The 20,119-nt window shown below is 36.1% G+C and overlaps 3 protein-coding genes across 4 annotated transcripts in view; 2 read left to right on the forward strand and 1 right to left on the reverse strand.

Annotated features, from left to right (window-relative positions):
* Positions 1–4,371, forward strand: part of unc119a2 (unc-119 lipid binding chaperone a2) — a 20,200-nt gene extending 15,829 nt beyond the window's left edge. The window contains exons 4-5 of the mRNA XM_079486191.1: positions 906–1,078; positions 2,459–4,371. Of these exons, the coding sequence (XP_079342317.1) occupies positions 906–1,078; positions 2,459–2,571 (286 nt within the window). The 3' untranslated portion in view covers positions 2,572–4,371. The remainder of the gene's footprint in view (positions 1–905; positions 1,079–2,458) is intronic.
* On the reverse strand, positions 4,176–12,321 carry slc13a2 (solute carrier family 13 member 2). Of its 2 annotated transcripts, XR_013788236.1 has the most exons (13): positions 12,123–12,321; positions 10,392–10,520; positions 9,841–9,977; positions 9,535–9,761; positions 8,466–8,649; positions 8,110–8,232; positions 7,736–7,945; positions 7,458–7,585; positions 7,210–7,349; positions 6,861–7,022; positions 5,706–5,843; positions 4,738–5,484; positions 4,176–4,240 (listed from the first exon to the last, which is right to left on the reverse strand). XR_013788236.1 is itself a non-coding variant. In XM_079486190.1 (12 exons), the coding sequence occupies exons 1-12, from the start codon at positions 12,249–12,251 to the stop codon at positions 5,338–5,340; spliced, it is 1,854 nt and encodes a 617-aa protein (XP_079342316.1). In that variant the 5' UTR covers positions 12,252–12,321; the 3' UTR covers positions 4,632–5,337. The 2 variants fall into 2 exon arrangements, 1 of the variants encoding a protein (XP_079342316.1); XM_079486190.1 differs by lacking the exon at positions 4,176–4,240 and having other exon boundaries at positions 4,632–5,484.
* A 2,672-nt stretch (positions 12,322–14,993) lies between these two features.
* On the forward strand, positions 14,994–20,085 carry vtnb (vitronectin b). Its single transcript, XM_079486551.1, has 9 exons — positions 14,994–15,339; positions 15,421–15,540; positions 16,085–16,294; positions 16,368–16,507; positions 16,595–16,751; positions 16,863–17,012; positions 17,764–17,995; positions 18,096–18,253; positions 19,056–20,085. The coding sequence occupies exons 1-9, from the start codon at positions 15,285–15,287 to the stop codon at positions 19,175–19,177; spliced, it is 1,344 nt and encodes a 447-aa protein (XP_079342677.1). The 5' UTR covers positions 14,994–15,284; the 3' UTR covers positions 19,178–20,085.
* Positions 20,086–20,119: the final 34 nt, after the last annotated feature.

A 20,119-nucleotide genomic window follows, 5' to 3' on the forward strand; every position in this document is an offset into this window, starting at 1 on the left:
AAAAACATTACTTATGTGCATCTTGAGACGAAACAATTGCACGGATAAATTACAAGATATGTCAGTGTAAGTTATTTTCTATCAAGACACCTATTACTTTTAAATTAGTCTGGGACTAGGCTTAAGCCCTGGGAAACCTCCCCGTATAGTTGTAGTCTATTTACTATACAGAAAACAAGAATACAGATGCAATAAGCTTGACATTATCAGCATGTAGGGCTCTAGACAAATTTTTCCCTCTGGTCGCACTGGTGTGACTCACTTTGTAAGTTGGCGGCACTCTATTTTATACAGTGGCGATCGGTGCCTCCTCTTCAGGGGAAGCAGGACTTCAAAATATGTTTTCAGCGCTTCACGTGAACCTATGTGCATCACGCATCACGTCAAAAATTGTCTTCCGTGGTGGATGACGGCAACGGTCATCCTCTGTTAAAAGTAGCCTACTTGTGAACTGCGATTGTCATAACACATTGTAATAAATTAACTTTAAATAGTCCTTCTTACTAACCACTAATGGTCTAAGCAAACTTGTGTTCTGAAGTGTTTTGAGCGACTGAATTGATGGGTTCAGACAGTGAGTCTCGTTAGTTCAGTGTTTGACATAGAGTTGTTTCAAAAAAATGAATCCATTCAAATGAGTCATTAGTTTGTGTACCGTACATTGACGCGATGTATGTATTTCACAGTTGTAAGGACATCGCAAAAGATCAAAGTTAACATGTGAAGAGCTTCACTGGATAGTTTTTTTCTTTTTCTGATGTTGTAACTCACACGTTATAAAAAAAGATCCAGTTTGGAGCCCTGTAATGAATATAATGTCATGAGCATGATTATGGGTCAATAGATAGTATGTAATGCACACGGAGAAACAGGAATGATATCTCCTCTTGATGTCGTCTCTTCAGTGTTGAGTTCACAGTAGGGGACATCCCCATCAATAACTTCCGGATGATCGAGAGGCACTACTTTCGCGAGAAGCTGTTGAAGAGCTTCGACTTTGAGTTCGGCTTCTGCATCCCCAGCAGCAAGAACACATGCGAGCACATCTACGAGTTCCCGCCACTCTCAGAGGATCTCAGTAAGTGACATTGTCTTTAATGAGATGAGGCTCTAACTGTGACCCCTGTTGGGTGTTGTCCCTTTCCTGCAGCGAGTGTCTGCGATGGATAATCTGACTGTTTGTTGCCCAATTCTAGTTTATTTTCAGGACAGCTTTAGTTATTTCAGGCCATGGTGCTCATGTATGGGCGGTTTATCTTTTTTCCCCTCTTTTCAATCAGTTTTAACATTCTGTGCCTTTTTATTTTACCTCTATACAAGAGGCAAAGACTCTTTATAATTCATTATCATTTTCTCTTTAACAACATGACTAATTGTTGAATATACACAAAACTAGTTCAAAACAAATCCTGTTTTTAGGGGCTTTCAAACGATTAATTGCGATTAATAACATCCGGGAAAAAAGTTTGTGTTTACAAAGTGTATGTCTGTGTACTGTGAATATGAATCTTGTATTGACAAATGCAAAATATACTCATGTACGTACAGTTAGGTCGATAAATATTTAGACCGATGCACATTATAGCTGTGTATCACATTTTTTAAATAATGGATATTGTCTTGGAGTGCAAACTCTGTGCTTTATTTAGAGTGTATTCACATCCAGATAAGCTGAAGGCTTTAGGAATTACAGCTCTTTAATATGAAGCTCCCCCTTTTCAAGCGACCAAAAGTAATTGGACAGTTAAATCAAAGCTGTTTTATACACAGGTATGGGCTTTTCTCTAAATCTTTTCTTCATAAATGAAGCATGTTTAAGGTGTGGAGTTGATTCTACGTGTGGTGTTTGCATTTGGAAGCTGTTGCTGTAGTTAGATTTAGACCATAGTTAGATCAAAAACACAGCAAATCAGAAAGATGCCGGGAACATTAAGAGCGGCCAAATCAACAATTTAGTACATTATGAGAAAACAAACTAAAACAATCCTGGGCGTCCATATGAGATCAAAGTAAATCAAATTAAAAAAGTAAATAAAACAAATGTAATATGTATTTTTATAATAACGACACAAAACCAAAGCATGTCAATGGTGATCAACGGTTTTCTGTTACCAACATTTTTCTAAATATCTTCCTTTGTATTCTGCAGAAGAAAGAAATCATACAGGTTTGAAATGACAAAAGGCCTTATAAATAATGACAGAATGTTCATTTTGAAGGTGAACTATCCCTTTAAATGTGGTATTTTTAGTCTGTTGTTTTTATTAAATGTAAGGCATAGTTTCTATATAAATGCCAAATATTAAATCTTCTATTATTATATTGTTCCTTATATATGGTACAGTAACAGGCTTTTAAAGGCCTTCTTTCGTAATCAGTTACGTAAGCACCGTATCCGTTGCTTAGAAATAAATACTGGGATTTGAGCTGTCTGAGCTATTTCTGTTCTTCATTCCAGTTCGTGAGATGGTCCTGCATCCCTACGAGACGCAGTCCGACAGCTTCTATTTCGTGGACAACAAGCTGGTCATGCACAACAAAGCCGATTACTCTTACAGCGGAGGCCCCTAAGACAGCAGCGGGGGGACCAAAGCCAAGAGTTTGACTGACAGACCTAAGAACCAATCACATGTCTTTGTCCACCAGTCATGCCCTCCTTGAGTCAACGTTATAGACGATCGGCTGCAGTGCGTCAAGACTGTTTCACAGAGAGTTTCTAGAGAGTCTTACCATCGTATATACTTTCACACTGCCATTGTTCACATCACATCAGCAAGTATTTCTATTCTTTATATTGTAATATGCCCAAACAAGCAAATTAAACACGAGTGCAGGTCTGTTTTTCAATGGGCAAGGTACTGTGAGGTTATGTGAATGGTACTTAGGTTTAACGTTTATTGTTTGTGTGTGTGTGTTTTGTTGACATTATTTTGTGCGTGTTTGTTTGTATGTATGTGTGTCTGGGGGATGCATTAGAAACAGATGAGATCATTGTGCATCACCGATTCCTTTTCCTTGTCGGAATAAGCTTCATTCCATCATGTTTCATACTTGTGAACTTTTCATCACATGGTAAATAGATGAATTTATGGTCAGACCTCGACAAACCGTTGGATAGATTTGTGTCGCATTAGATATATTTTGATACGTGAATCAAGTTGAAACTTGCTTACTTTTGAGATGTTGATATTTGTGTGGAATTAAAAAAGCAAAAACGAAGGAAAACAAAGATCACAGTTGTCATTGGATGTCATTTGTATAGACAATGGGGTGCAGTTGAGTAAATGGGAGTCTGGTTTGGCTATATAAGAACGTCTCTGACAGAACGTTATACATCCTTCACACGGTGAACAAATGTCTGTGCAAATGATGTATTTTTGTGAAAACATCCAACAGAACAGAAAAGAGAATGTGGCGCACGTTGCAAGCTTTGACATCTGAACCGTCTGGATAGTGTGGTCTCTTTGTGTTTGTAGAAAAATACTTCGACTTCGCTTTCAAGAACTCAGAGTTTCTATTAAAATGGATGAATAACTCGAAAATGTTTCTAGTCAAATATGTAACAGCTTTATTTATTATTGTGATCTAATGTGAATGAATTTGAGGACATAAAATGAAAATATGTTTTGGATAGTATGGAATAAAAGCGGAATATGTTGAATTTTTTGAAAATATTGAAGTTCTCTTTTTTTTTAATTCATGAATTCTGCTTAAATGGTCCACGTTTGTGTTTTTCTCTTTTGTATCATCACTTTGGCCATTAATTACGTCTATCTCAAAAATAATATTTGTTTTCAACAATAATATTCTTCCAAAATATAGCTTTAGGCTTTTAAAAGCACTGACTTTCCATAATAGGAATAAAAATGTCAACGTGGACCATTTTTGGTGAATTATTCCTTTGATTTTGGTTGGCCTGAATTAGAGGACCAGTCAGTGAAATGTTGGTATGAATGTTGGGAAATTAAAGTTTTGACTTGCAACCAATAGCTCATTCCAGCCCCCCTCTGAAGCACTACGGTGGCTGACACAGAAATAAGCACACGTCATAGTTATATATATATTGTATTGCATTTCTGTCAATAGATCCTGCTTCATCTTAAACACGTCTGGTCCTCGAAGGGAATGTTTATTTTCATACTGCTGATGTAAGTGATGTAAATGACACTTTCTAACACATTTTATATAGTTTTTTTTATTGAAAAAGGGACAAATTCTACAACATTTGTGTAAATTAGTGCTGTCAAATCGATTAATCCTCATGTGTGTAATATGCGTGTGTGGCATGTATATATAAATACACAAACATACATGAGTTTGTTTACACTGTTCAGACAATGTAAATTATATTTCATTATAAATGTATTTATTTAAATATTTGTTTATTTCTTAAATATTATGTATATATATATATATACACACACACACACACACACACACACACACACGTGTGTGCTTGTATACATGGTTTACAAGGACAGAAATCTGTGTAATAACGCGTATAAGCATGGGGACATCGAAAATTATGATTATTTTAAAGAAAAAATGCCAATGGTGAAGTTAGGTTTAGGATATGGAACATATAGTTTGTACAGTATAACAATCATTACGTCTATGGAGTAAACCGTGTGTTTGTGTGTGTGTGTGTGTGTGTGTAGATTTATATACAAATAAATATACATTACATGCCACACAGACATTTATTTTGGAATCCATGGTTAATCGATTTGACAGCACTGGTGTCCATAAAAAATCCTTACAAAAATGTCTATGGGCTCATTTAAAAAATACAAAATAAATTGTTATCTTTAGTTTGAGTATATGTAAATTTACAGACATTCAAGTACATGTAGGCTATGTATTAAAAAGTAAATACAGGCTCTGTGATCCAAAAAGGGATCAGAAATATAAATGGTCTGAACAAGACCCTATAAATTACATTTTCGTGAACTAGCACAAATGGAAGACCAAAAGAGCTCCTGAAAACCAAAGCCCAAAATATATGAATCTTTGCTGATGAATCTAGATCATCTTCTACCACAATGGGCCAGCAAAAGCGCTACATGGATCCAACTGGAGTGACTTTAAATACTGATGTATAGGATACAGAATTCCAGGCTTAAAGGCCGTAAATCCATATGGATTATTCAGGCATGAGTGCATGACAGGATACAGTGAAATTGTTTGCGAGAGAATTGAGCGTTTGCTCTGGAGGATGAGGATTCTGCATGATATAACACTGCTTACTGTGATGCTGTCCTGCACTTCATGACATTACTTGAATTCTCTCACCTTTCGGTACTGTCTCTAAAACAAATAGATCCAATAAGAAGCTGATCACGGTGTCCCATGTGTAGTGTTGGTCCATGTGCTGTTTGCCCATGTGGGAAAGGTGTCGAGCTGGAACATGGCTGATCCCCACGTGTTGATGCCGAGATTGATGCAGAGAATACCAATGATGTTGAGCATGAAACCTGCTTTTGCCTACAGAGAGAACAACACAAAAAAGACTCGCTCACATCATTTTTTGACGTAAATGGAGAGTGACATTTTCTCACATAAAGTCATAGTTCACCCAAAAATAAATGAAAAGGAAGAGATCATAGCTTTTGTGGCTTTAGGGCACACAGTTTAGATTGTGAATGATTCATAATATTTAATACCAATGATAAAGGAAAGAGCTCATGTGAAATGTTCAGCCATACCATGTCCAAGACTTTGAGGTTGCCGTAGGAGAAAGCAATGGCGTTGGGTGGAGTGGCAACAGGAAGCATGAAGGCTAGGGATGCGCTAATGGTGCAGGGCAGCATGACATACAGAGGATGGAGGTGGATAGTCGTGGCCTGAATACAAAGACAACGCATTCTTGTCATTTAACATATACGTATAAAGCGTATTACTGTAAGGTTTTGTCTTTAGTTTACGTCTTATAGTTTTGTTAGGAAAGATCAAGCTGCGAACTACACCTGCTGCTTAACCTGTACTCAACGGTGTTGGGTAAGTTATGTCATTTATTACATTGACGACATTGTATTTGAAATAGTGAAATCCACATTTAGCACATAGACAACAGTAAGATATTGAGAATTTATTTAATTTTGTCAGAGCCAATAGCCAAGTGGGCAGTGACGTGGTACCGTGCATATAGTGACCCGAGTTCGAATCCATTTCCCTCTCTCCACCCTTTAGTTTTCTGATTTCTTAAATGCTGTCCTATATAAGTATAAAAATGCTAAATGCCCCTAACATATGTATATTTGAAAAAGAAAATGTATTCATACAATCGACTTAAACACATATCCCTGAGCTATGCTGTTGTTTGCCGCGTTGCCAAATCATATTTACATAAAAAATAAATGCATGTATGAGATAACGCATTTCTAACTTACTTATTTAAATGTAAGAATTAAAATTAAATTAATTCAAAACAATGAAATCAAGAATTGTTGAATGTCTATTGTATTATTGAAAGATTGTATTAAAAGCTGTAAACGGAATTAAAATACAATTTTCATTTTCCTTCCAAATCTCAGATGTGCAAAGTCGCTGTCTTTAAGGAAAGGGAAAAACACAATCTTTAAAATGATTAATACAGCACTTTTTAATCGGTTAGATGAAGCATTTGCAAAGCCTGGTATTGCAAAGCCTGGTGAAAAACATAAAGGTTGACTAATAATAATAATGATTTATGGCAAAACATAAAAATGCCGAAACATGCAGATACAAGGTTCCTTAAGGACAGCATTGAAATGTAAAAAAAATGAATAGAAATCCAGTACATTTATTTTTCAAGGAAAAAGTCATCTACTAACAGTAATTAGTTACAGTTTCGTAAACCCACAGTCATCCTTGTTACTCACCATTGAAGCGAGAATGGGCAGGAAGAGAGTGGTGGTGGCTGTGTTGCTGGAGCACTCCGTGAACATTCCCACCAGGAGACAGAGTATCAGAGAAATGGCGAAGGGTGGGACGCTCTGCAGAGGGGCCAAACTTTCACCCAACCACACGGACAATCCTGATTCCTGTACACACGCACACATTATGAAACCGCATTTAATAGCTCCACTGTCAAGATTAGATGTAACATGCAAGCGTGTTGTTTTAAACATAAATATGACCCAGACCACGTCCTGATCGTAATTTGAACAGATTATGCACTTGATATGTTCCAAAATGTCATTGTTGTGTGTCTTTGAAGCATGGTTTTACCTCACTTCCACTCGCCAAAGCAAATCCTCCCCCCAGCAGCAGAACTATATTCCAGGGCATTCGTTCATGCACCACCTTCCAGTTCAGAAGTGTGGGAGGAGCCTTCAACTTCTTAGTTTGACTCTTTTCCTGTTTGTCCTCTGTGCTTTGATAAAACCGATCTGGTTTAACATCTGATGTAAACTAATTTGCTGAAAGTTGTGTGTAAAACAAATATTCAGCATGCTTTGAATGAAGGGGGATCTTACCGTCCCGCGGTTCTTCTTCGTGATCATCGCAATGGCCATCTGTATTTGTACAGGAACACTCCACTCGTGATGGAATGATGAAGAACAGGGTTGACATTAAAATGGCCACGGTGCCATCTGTGACGTATCTTTGAAAAGACAAATACAGCAAATAAAACAATTATTATCATTATTATTAACAATAATAATGATATTGTTATGATTATTATTAACAATAATAATAGCATTAATATTAATACAAATAATTTTCATTTAAAATATTTTTGAATTCGACTTACTGTCCATTTTTGTTGAAAAGCTCACTGGCCCAGCCCGGCATGAAACCCGGTTCTCGTGTGAACCACATTATGACCAGCAACACAAAGATGACGAGCACTGCAGCCTCAGCAAAAGACATGCGTCCCAATTTCTTGTATTCGTTCTTCATCACATTGTATGCCTCTTTGTCTCCCTCGTTCGTCTGACCACAGCCGAACGATTTTTTAAAGCTTAAGATTAAGGACACCATAAATGAAGATAGCATTTCTGAGATAACATTTACATTTAACGACTTGTCAATCATTTCAGCACAATTCAAAGCCAACTAATCTATCCGCCTGATAACATTCAGTGTTTTGACAGACACGTTGTGTGCAGGGGGCGTGTTACTCACTTTAAGCCCATGTATAAGCACTGAAGCCAAACCCAAGCCATAATGAGCATCAACACCATGTTGGGAAAGGCAAAGCCGAACCAGCTGGCGAAGTTGATCACATCATTGTTACGTGGAAAAATGCTGCATAAAACAGTGTGAGAGCAATTACAAAACATGACAATTCATGCTCAAATGTTTGACATTTATAGATTTTTATCACAAAGGGAATCTGTAAATACTGAAAATATTGCTAACTTCTTACATATAACATGACAAAAAAAGCTCTGATAGTTCAATACCAGCTTCATTTCTTTTACAATGTGCTGATTTATTATTGTTGGTGTGAGACATAACAGGACACACGATGAACTTACTCATCCATCTGGCCCTTGAGAATGAGATTCGGTGTGGTGCCTGTTAAAGTAGCCGTTCCTCCGATGCTGGCGGAATAACACACAGAAAGACTCATCCCTTTAAAAAGATGAAGATATTTGGCCTCACGCTCCATCCTCCTGCGTTCAGACACTGAACTGATTCCCGCTTCGAGATCTGAGTTTTCTGTAATTGTTTGAAAACATATGTAGATTAAACTTGCTGTCAGTTTAAAAAAGTATATATTAAAGGGAACAAATAAAAACAATTGATTCATCCTGCACGAAACTCTTTAGGGAACACAAAAGAAGATATTTTGAGAAAAGAATCAGTGGTTTTGTGTCCATACAGTGGAAGTCAATGGGGCAGTGTTGTTTGATTACCAACATGTTTTAAGATATCTTCTTTTGTGTCTGTTTGTTTTCAGAATAAAGAAGCCATACAAGTTTGAATGACACGAGGGGGAGTAAATTATGACACAATTTCCTTTTTGAGCAAACTACTGCATCCCATTAAAGGGACAGTTCACCCCAAATAAAAACATGACTCATGTTATGATTTACTAAACCTCCAGACATATTCTTCCAAACATGTACAACCTTTTATCTGTGGAACGCATAGGAAGGTTTTAGTTGGGACTTTGGAGATAGCCAGCCTCCGATGCCATTCAGTTTCATTGTATAGAGAAATATGCAATGAAAGTGAATGGTGACTGATGCTGTCGTGAATGGTGAAAGATGCCTTTTGTGTTCTTAATAAAAAAAATCAACATGAGGGGGAGCAAATGTCAGATTTTTTGTTACTAGGTGAATAAATCCTTTAAAGTCAGGGGTAAACATGCATAAGACCATATGGATAAATCTACATTTAAGCGGACAGTTCACCTAAAAATTTAAATTCTGGCATCATTTACTCACTCTCTATTGTTTCAAATCTGTATTCGTGTCTTTGTTCTACACACTTTAAAATATCTTGCTCTGTGTTCATCGGAACAAATAAATTGGTACTCGAGTAAATGATGACAGGATTTCCATTTTTGTGTGAACCGTTCCTTTAAGATGTCAGACATACTATCAGGTTGGTTTCCGGTGCTGTTGTCCAAAGGTGGCTTGGTATTAGACACCTCAGCCAGCTCAAAAGCCTGGTTGTCTTGCCCTTCTTTCTCATCCGCCTCTGCCTCTGTGGCACTGAGCTGCTCGAGAACAGCCTGAGAAATGGGCAACATCATGGCTGTGGTGGCCGTGTTGCTGATCCACATAGAGAGGAAGGCCGTTACCATCATGAACCCCAACATCAACCTGTAAGAGAGGACCGACAGAGAGCCATGAGTGAAAGAGCTTGAAAATATGAAAGAGAGAAATAAAAGTGTGATCTTACAAAGCAGGACGAACTCCGACTATTAGAAGAACCCGGAGAGCGATGCGCTTGTGGAGGTTCCATTGTTCAACTGCAATAGCCACCAGCAGCCCACCGATAAACAGCATATTGGTGTCCTTTAAATACTGCACACACACCTGAAAGAAAAACCAACACTCTGTGTCATGTTAAAACGATACTAATGTTGAAATTTAATTCATAAATAACGAGTTCAACGCCCCAATCCCAGCCGATCCCAATCCCAACAGTGAACCATGTCAGTGTGGTCTCATCAAAACTGAAGAGAAAAATCAAGAACGTGTAAAGCAGATTTAAATCTGTCATGAGGTTCATAAAAACGCTTTTATGGCCCATAAAGTGCACAGATACGGTTGATCTCATAATGATGTTGGGAATTCTCACTGGACATGTGACAGAGTCCTAAACACTTTTGTGTGTCTTTCTAACTGTATGTGTTCATGACTGTGATAATATCATGCATCCTCCAATACGAAACAAAAATAACACAAAATTATTATTATTTAACATTCAACAGACAGAAAGACAGATACCTGTCCAGATTCCATGATTCCCATCATTGGGAAGAGGACAACAGGGAGCAGGGCTGTGATGGCCAATGGCATGCACTCCGTGCACCAGTACAGCGCCATGAGGATGATGGCATAACCACATTTTGCTTCCTAGAGACAAGCAAATCACAAAGATATCTTATAATTCCTAAGATTTCAAACATGATTCAGGAATTCAATGTGGTTATTTATATCTCTCTATGGGATTATAATTATTATACATTTCTGCATGATGAAGATACCCGAGGTCAATATACTGTATCTCTATGTTGCTGTCAGAACACTGATAACAGGAAACATTGACCGCAGACCACCATAAAGCGAAGAGATTTATGACGAGATGAAAGGTATTCAAATACACTTAAACTTTCCGATACTCATCTGTTTGTTGTATTAAAATTATACATGAATAAAATATAACATGAACTTGAATAACTTTTGTGTAACAAAGCAAACAAACAAACGTTATTACAGCTTGTTTTTAGTCACATGTTTTGTTTTTATTGGTTTGTTTTGTTAATTTTGGTTACATTTTTAGCTAGTTTTATAAGTGCTTTTGTCATTTCATCATTTATTTGTTTGTTAGTTTTACTGTGTTGTGTAATTTGAATATATTTTGTTTCAGTTTTCATTTTTGTTTAGTTTTCATCCTTTCAGCAAATAATTTAAGTGCCTCAACTTCAACTCATTTCAGTTAATGTCAAGACAAGCATTTCCAATTTTCCTTTAGTTTGAGTTTTTATTATTTTATTTTAATTAAAAGAAATGTTTGAATCGTTTGGATTTTAATAAACAACCCTAAATAACTTGCTACTTGTTTTCAGTTTAAAGAAACGTGAACCTGTCTTTGAAAACACATCCCAGTTTTGTACAAAACCTCAACCCACAAAATGTAAAGATTGTCTGTGAAAAGATCATCTTGATATCTTTAATATTAACTGAGTAAGACCATGTCAAAGATTGAAATAGTAGCAAATGTAATGGTTTAAATCAAAGTTTAATGCTTGCGTATATTTCACAGACCGGGTGACAAATGTTTTAATAGTTTTAGATATTAATCAACAACCTTAAATAATGTATTTTTAATTAAATTCTACATTAAAACCTATATATTGTATTTTCTACCGGCTTTGCATTCAAGACTTCGTCCTCGGTGGTGTAAAGTGGGGTCTTTGAGGACAAATTAAAGAGTTTCTGGGGCCACATTGTTTTATTTTCCTTGTTTGTAATCTCAACTGTTTTTGCCTGACATCTGCAAGCTGTGTAAATACAGTCCCCAGCGTGCCACATCCCATAGATGTAGTTTATTTTCCAGCCATCACTGCTGCATATACAGCTGTTGATAAGGGGTGCTTGTTTTTAATACATTCATGTTCAGCTGCAGGAGGGAGGATCACTAATAAACAACACTTTAAATAAAGCCTGTTTGATTTGCTAAAAATAATAATACAAATAATTTATTTACATTTACCATATTAAACAACAGTTGAGGTAATCCGACAGAGCAATTTAGTAACAATTTGTGTTACAGTCCGATGTGAATTTACTAGGTAACAACCCATGTAAGGTCCATACTCTTGTATTTTGTTGGGTATAGGTGTTTTTAAAGTATAACTACATTTCTACAATTAAAAACAAGTCATTTTGTTTAAATGTGTCAAGGCCCCTATAGAACTTTGTCAGAAAATACTTATTGGACACAAACGCACTTACTGGTGTCGGGATGACCAAAGGCAGAGGCAGGATCACAATAGGTGTGATGAAGATGATCAGGTAGTTTCTGTGAACCAGCAGCCATCGCAGAACTTTACGACAGTCCATGTCTCTGGACCTGAGCTGCATATGTCAGACGTGTGGTGGATGGAGAGAATGCCAAAGTGCTGATGATGGGAGTGGAGCGAAAGAGGCTGAGTATGATCGATGTGTTTATAGGCATCGTCGTATAAGACAAATTAAATATTAACCGTGTGAACAAGGGGAGGGGACAAAGACAGCACACAAATGTGAGTTATTCTGTGGTCGAAAGATTAACCCTTTTGTTATCTAGTCTGTGGTTAGAAACTTAGTGTGATGGAATTCAATGCTGTTTTATATTGCCAATGTCATGCATAAATTGACAAAACGCTCATATATAATGGTATCCGAAGAATTTGACCTCAGCACCTCCATTATAATCAAAACTGCCGGTTAATTTGGGGAAAATGTGCAAGAATTACAGGAAAAACAGATGAATGGTTGAAAACCACAGGCTAAAAATGACAACTGAGGCGCACCATTATCTACACTTGTGACTTTAGAGAAATCTGTCGAAGTTGCTCAGAAGATAACGCATTGTGCTTTTATCTTGTTAAGCACAGTCCTGATAATAACAAAAACAATGGCAAAATTAAAAGAAATTACAATGAATAAATGTTATATATTATTATCTGAAATTAATAACAACACTGAATATAATGCATATTAATAATACATTATTTTTATAAATTGACTATAAATAAGATTTTGGTTATTGAATTTAAGCCAATCATAAAAACCTCATATAAAAAGACTACATCCTTCATGTGCATAAATGATACGTACTCAGCTGGAACAGAAAGCATTATTAATATCAAGAATCAGCATGTGATTCACCTGATAATCTTCAGTTCAGTACAGAGACCACTGCTTATGTTAACAATTTTATAATTAATTATTAATCTCTAAAAACTTTGAACTCCATATTTCACTATTAATAGTTGTTTTATCTGGAAAGGAATCTTTTCTCCAGTTTCAAACTAGTCTGTATAAACTCTAGAAGTTTTGGCCGCATATGAAATACATATTTATTTCACGCTGTACAGCATATAAGGAAGTGTCATTTTTTTATGCTCCTTGACCAGTACCATAAAACTGTCCATTTAAAAAAGATTCAGTGGTTCTCTTTCCTCCGTTTTGATCGTAACCACCCGATGTGTGCTAAAGGTTCGACATATAAAGCATTTATATGTAGCTCTGTTTGTCCTTCATAGAGTCTGTTCCTTAGGGATAAAGTTCCTCATGTGTTGCATAATCTCATTTGCGCAACCTTTGGACTGTCATGGTGCTTATGTGAGGACATGTTACAAACAGATAACTTTGGACAAAAGTACAGTTCAAAACATTTCACAGCGCACAACTCCTTGTTTGCTATATTTACTAGGAGGTTACAGTATGTGTATTATAATGCAATGGTTATGCAATATTACTGTTTCCTTACTGTTTTCAATGGAAAATAAATAGATAAAGCCGGCTCTTTTGCAAGGTCATATAGGTATTAGGATCTGTTCAGCATTATTATAGTTTCCATATCACAAGTTTCCATAGACTCTGTAGACATCTTCATTGTTGTCCAACAGGCAATAACTAGTCACACAGCTGTTGGCTTTGATCCAAACACAATCGACTGGAAAATAAACTCCAAGGTCACTTATGTTTCTCAACACTAAAACAATATGACTTCACGAACAAAAATAAGGAAAGAAACTTACTGTAATGTTTCTGTAATTCTGCTGTTGGTTCTTGTCAAAAACACATGGGCTTCTGTTTCAGTCTTTTATCAGACTTACCTTAAACAAGAATTATCTTATGGATGAAATCATAATAAAACTCTAATAATGGACCCTTCTTGAATTGACTGTTATCTTTATCACAACGAACCACTTATGGATTTTGACCTCAATAAAAGACAAAGTCCAGTCGTTTCACATATCATTGTCTAATATAAAAAGAAGCAATTGATGGTGTTTCTAAAAAAATATCTTCTGGCAGGACATCAAGTTATTGCCTTAGAGGAAATATTAAGCACACGTATGATAAGAGGAGTTATCTGATCACAGAGATGCGGAAATGTATTCCAGAACAACTTATACAACTTTCAAACACAGTGTTTGAAAAATATCTCGGCCAAATATTGTAAAAAATAGACCATAACATGAGCACGAAACACTAAACTCGCAAACAGTGGTGTTACAACAGCTACAAGGACCAATTTTACAACTACAAGGACTACAACAGGATGTGACATCATCAATTCTATAAAATACAAAAGACATTCCAAACAAAAACACAGAACCCCATGGCAATGGATTATGAAAATGAATTATTTAATAATTTAATTTAATTTAATTTAATTTAATTTAATTTAATTTAATTTAATTTAATTTAATTTAGTTTAGTTTAGTTTAGTTTAGTTTAGTTTAGTTTAGTTTAGTTTAGTTTAGTTTAGTTTAGTTTAGTTTAGTTTAGTGTAGTGTAGTGTAGTGTAGTGTAGTGTAGTGTAGTGTAGTGTAGTGTAGTTTAGTTTAGTTTAGTTTAGTTTAGTTTAGTTTAGTTTAGTTCAGTTCAGTTCAGTTCAGTTCAGTTCATTTTAATGAACAACTCATGTAGAAACGGCTCTTGCATGTAAATATAAATGAGTTGAAGTAGCAATAATCAGTATTTCCTTTTTGGCTTTTTGTTATTATGGTTTGTGGAACTAAGTCGAATTTAAAAGTCTAAACATCAACCATTTTTATACAAACAAAGCTAGAGGAGTTACTGTGAGATAGCAACTTGTTTTTTGCTGTCACTCACAGTTCAATACTTTATTCAGGCATTCATATACAGTACGGCATGACTTTAACACCCAACACCCTTAAAAATCAAACACCAATGTTCTTAAATCTTTATTAAAGCGTCTTTATCGAAATTATAACATTAAGCAAAAGGACAACATCTGAGTGATCATTGATTCATTCAGACCTAAACAAACATGCCTTGGGGTTGGTTGACTTTTGGAACATCATTCTTGGAACATCATTCTGTTACACTGTTACACTGAGAGAAGTTTAGTCACTGCTGTCAGATGTATCAGTAAAAATGAGATTTGTGATTGTATTGTCTCTAGTGTTGGCAACTGCTTTTGCTGCAGAGGGTAAGTGCAGAATACCACCTAGTTTAATAGGTTATTTGGCGTATTTTTATGTGCTTTAAAAATACATTGACTTTTATGCAGAAACATGTGTAGGAAGATGTCAGAGTGGATTTGATCCTTCAAAGAAATGCCAGTGTGATACAATGTGCAAGTATTATGGAAGCTGCTGCGAAGATTTTGACAGCGCCTGTCGCACGAAAAGTAAGAACTGACTGTTGTTCAGCATTGCGATTTCCTACACTGCAGAAAATGAGGTGATCAATAATTCATGGCAACATGTTTTAAGATTTAATTATTCAATAAAATAAAATAAATTAAGCACCACATTACTTTTTCAAAAGAATTTAAGGCATGGTGTACAATATGGCAAGCCAAATTATCATTAATTTCATTAACGCTACATCTTAATATGATATTAAATGATTCGTTAATGCACAAAAAATGTAAATTTGTTTGTTCAAGTTACTGTTATGTACCCATTTTTGACATTTTGTACTTTTTTGGTCAAAAACAGATATAACAGGAATTCTGATTTCTTAGCAAAACATTGTACTGTTTGTTTGAACTTAAGGCCGACGCAACTTACCTAAAGGCAACCGTTTGGCTAACCAGTGGCCAATCCGTTTGAAAACAATCATTCCTCTTACGCAGAAATGACTAATTTCACATTAAATAATGTGATGAAAGAAAGGGTGAAACTTGTGAAAATGCTTTACAATTATGCCATTTCTAAATAATTTCTCAGCCCGCGGTGACACGTTTGAGGATCCCGGTGACTATTTGACATCTCCAGAAACACCGAAAAGTGAATCGACCATCACCAGCACCGTTCTGCCACTTACCACCACAGAACCGACACCCACAACACCGGCTGACCCAGATGCCCACTCCTGCAGCGGCCGCACCTTTGATGCTTTCATGCAGTTAAAGAATGGTTCTATCTTTGCGTTTAGAGGTGAGTTTTAAACTTGAACGCACATTCCTCGTTTCTCTTGAATTATGCCTTATGCCTTTCCTTTGTGTTTCAGGGGAGTATTTCTTTGAGCTAGATGATAAATCTGTAATGCCTGGATTTCCCAAACTCATTAAAGACGTGTGGGGTATTCCCGGTCCCATTGATGCTGCATTCACTCGGGTCAACTGCCAGGGAAAGACTTACATTTTCAAGGTCTGTTTTTAGAATTATAGAAATGTTTGCATATTTAAACTCGCTTACAAAGCAAGAGTAGTTTTCTCTTTTTGTGTCTAACGGCAGGGCAGCAAGTATTGGCGTTTTGATGGTGATGTCATGGATGAGGATTACCCGAGAGAAATTTCAGTGGGATTTGAAAATATTCCAGATGATTTTGATGCTGCGTTTGCAATCCCTGCCCCAGGGCATCATGGGAAGGAAAAGGTTTATTTCTTCAAAGGTGGGTGAATTGAAGACTTAGTATGTAATAATATACACCAAATCCAGTAGAATACCACGGTGCTCAGCATCGCATTATCTGTCCTTGGCTGTTTCATTATTTGTGCCACAGGGGACCAGTACTACCAGTATGAGTTCAAACACCAGCCATCCCATGAAGAATGTGCCCAAATGACCAAGTCTTCACCTTCAGTGGCATTCACACGTTACACAAACCTGTACTGTGATCTGGACAGTCTTTTCTCCATGCTCTTTCAGGGCTGTAAGTCTGTGTGCATATCATCATTAAGTCAGTGGATCTTAAAAGGAACATATTAAGTAAGACCACAATCAATCATGGAATTGTTTGTAATTTAAAATATCTTAAAATAGAAATGTTGTTACCTTACCACATACTGCATACAAACAAAATATGCATAATTGCATGACTGCTATGTCTTAATATTGACTATATTACATAAGTTTTATTGCAGATACAGCCTTTGACCTGAACAATAACAATTATGAGAAGCATTTTATCCTTCCTATTAAAAGTTGAAAAGCTTAGCTATTTTGATATCCTAACCACAATGTACAATTGTATGGTTAGCTTTATTTACCAATTTGCATTATATGCATGTTTTCATAAATGGTCATGCTTAATATAATTTCTCAATGTTTTAAGGGATCGTTCACCCACAAATTCTGTCATCAAGAGGGTGACTCTTGTCATTTCAAACTTAACAAAATATTTTAACAAGATACGAATGTTGGTATTCGAACAACGGCGGTACCCATTCACTTCTATTGTATGGATGCAAAAACAATGCAAGTGAATTATTATCGCTGTTATTCAGTTACCAACGTTCCTAAAAATAGCTTTTTTCTGTTCTGCAGAAAAAAGACATTTCAAATGTCAAGAGGGTGAGTAAATGAAAACAGAAATGTATCTTTTCCCTTTTATATAAATGCTCCACTAGTGAGAATGGTTCATGTGCTATAATTGACATATTTTTACTTGATACCTGCTTAAGTTCACGGGCATCAGAAAGGGCCACGCTTCATCTCCAAAGACTGGGTTGGCATCAAACCACCCGTGGATGCCGCAATGGTGGGTAGATTGTACTTAAGCCCCGGGCCTTCATCTTCCCCACCAACTGGCCGTGGAAGAGCCGGAACCAGCAGGAGAAAGAAGGGCAGGGGTCGAGGATCCAGAGTTAGTCGCTCACTGTTCTGGGAAGACTTTGGATTGGACTATGAGGAAAGGTCTGAAGGCAAAACAATTCTAATGTAAATAGAAAGTAGATTTTTATGTGTGTATGTGGTTTACACGTATATGTGTGCTGTATGTCTCTGGGTTGCACAGGTATTTCGGTGCAGAAAAGCCTGGAAAAAATAAAAAAAAGGATCGTGGAAGACGTCCATCCTTCTTTGACATGAGCTCCGACTCAGAGGACTACTTGGATTTGGAGCTTGTCCAAGAGAAAGCCACGCCTGTGCAGAATGTTTACTTCTTTAAGAAAGGTACAAAACAGACTAGTATCATTCTATGGAGCATCGCAGAGATTACGTATTTTTGTAGGCCAACCCGGAAGTTAGCGCCACACTGGTTCCCTCCACCAAAAGACTTTAGCAAGATCTCAAAAAATAACCTTGGTAGGTACGAAAAGGTTCATGATTCTTAAACGTTTTGTCTAACAAGATAATCTTGACAAATGAACCCAACACAACATTTGCTATTTTTGTAAAGTAAAAAGTTAACAAGAGGCCATAAACAGACTGCTTCCAGTGGCTCGATATCAACGTCACCACCGAGCTTCCGACAAATCTTTCAAACTTTATTAAATACGTGTTCCCTTGACAGTAATTCCTTCGTGAATTAATCTCCATCCAGGTTTTTGGAGATTTGTGCCCATGTTGCATTAGTTGTAAGGTTTATCTGGGGGATGACGTCAAACGTCCCCGCCAAAAGATGAATTTGCTTTTAGAAACCGTTGGTTATAACTGGTGTGTTTTATTTTATGGATTAAAACGTTAAAAAATTAAGAGGTTTTGTTAAACACGACTTTTATTTTAGATGTTTAACCAAAAACATTCAAAAAAACAATGGACGTTGGTGCAATGGAAAGTGCTAAAATTTGATTTGCAAAGAAAAATATTTCATCTCTGCGATACTCTCTATGGGTTCATCTTAAAAATATATTTTATGAAATGATATTTGCTTTGTAGAGATTTTTATAAATGCTGTGTTTTAATGTTAATACAGCATTTTGTTTGAACCATAGTCTTCTAAAGTTGCATTAAATCTGTGGTATTTGTCCTCTAGATAAATATTACAGAGTGGACCTGCAGACCAAGCGGATCGACTCTGTTAACCCTCCGTACCCAAGATCCATTGCCAAATATTGGCTAGGATGTAAAGAGAAGGACTTGTCAGAGAAGAGATAAAAACAAGGTTTATAAAATTTAGTTTATAAAAGAACGCATTGTGCTTGTTTAAATATATACTTAATGCTAAAACAAATATTTGCTCTATAATATTGAGCTTATGGTAGCATTATGTATCAATGTTGAAATTAAAAACAGACTACATTTAATAGTGTACTTTGTCTTATTTTGTTTGACAGTCTATTTTAGGTGAAGAATAAGTCTTCTTTTGAACACAGACATGCACACACACAGACACAAATTGCATAAGCAGGTTGTATTTTCTTTTAGATATAACTAATAAGATATAACTAGATATACCTCAAGTCTGCCAAATGTGACTGACATCACTATGTCTCAAGTCTCTCATTAATCTCACTTTGAGGAAACTGCTGAGCCCGATTGATACCACAATGACTGATAACAGCTAATTACAACCTGTGTTAAAATAATTCAATTTAAATAGTTTTCAATAAATAATGTCAGATCTAGCATTCCTGATCTTCAAAATATAGCTTTAATAGAATAAAAAATATAATAGTTATTGTTTGGTATGGTTTTAACTGTTAAAATTAAGATTAGTAACAACAAATAACGTTTTCAAATATTAACATTGCAATACTCAGAGATACTCTCGAGGGCAAACCTGACCATCAGACTCTATATCTTGTTTACTATCACTTCAAATGGCTATTTTTGGCCTGAATACAGTTCATTCTTTCCACTCAGGTCAGGGTTTGGTACCATTTTGTTATTTAATGTCCACTTTACGTTATTTACCTCACTCCCAACATTTATTTTTCTTGCGTAATATCAAGATGTTCAAGATCAGTGATGTTGTTTTTCATGATATTTTCTTTGGTAGAGAAATAATAAGATTGTGCTTCTCATACAATAAAAGTGAATGGTGACTCGCTCTGTCATTCATTAACATCTTGTGTCTTTTCGTGTTCTTTCTTTTGT

This window comes from Barbatula barbatula (assembly GCF_947034865.1).
Source record: "Barbatula barbatula genome assembly, chromosome: 22".
NCBI classification, from domain to species: Eukaryota; Metazoa; Chordata; class Actinopteri; order Cypriniformes; family Nemacheilidae; genus Barbatula; species Barbatula barbatula.

What these genes read in the sequence shown, in the direction of transcription:
- vtnb (XM_079486551.1), top strand. Translation starts at nt 15,285, where the DNA reads ATGAGATTTGTGATTGTATTGTCTCTAGTGTTGGCAACTGCTTTTGCT. An exon ending in TTCTATCTTTGCGTTTAGAG is followed by an intron (nt 16,295 to 16,367) that starts GTGAGTTTTAAA and finishes TTTGTGTTTCAG; the next exon opens with GGGAGTATTTCTTTGAGCTA. An exon ending in GGATTGGACTATGAGGAAAG is followed by an intron (nt 17,996 to 18,095) that starts GTCTGAAGGCAA and finishes TGGGTTGCACAG; the next exon opens with GTATTTCGGTGCAGAAAAGC.
- slc13a2 (XM_079486190.1), bottom strand. Translation starts at nt 12,251, where the DNA reads ATGCAGCTCAGGTCCAGAGACATGGACTGTCGTAAAGTTCTGCGATGG. An exon ending in CGAAGAAGAACCGCGGGACG is followed by an intron (nt 7,350 to 7,457) that starts GTAAGATCCCCC and finishes ATCAAAGCACAG; the next exon opens with AGGACAAACAGGAAAAGAGT. An exon ending in CTTTGGCGAGTGGAAGTGAG is followed by an intron (nt 7,023 to 7,209) that starts GTAAAACCATGC and finishes GCGTGTGTACAG; the next exon opens with GAATCAGGATTGTCCGTGTG.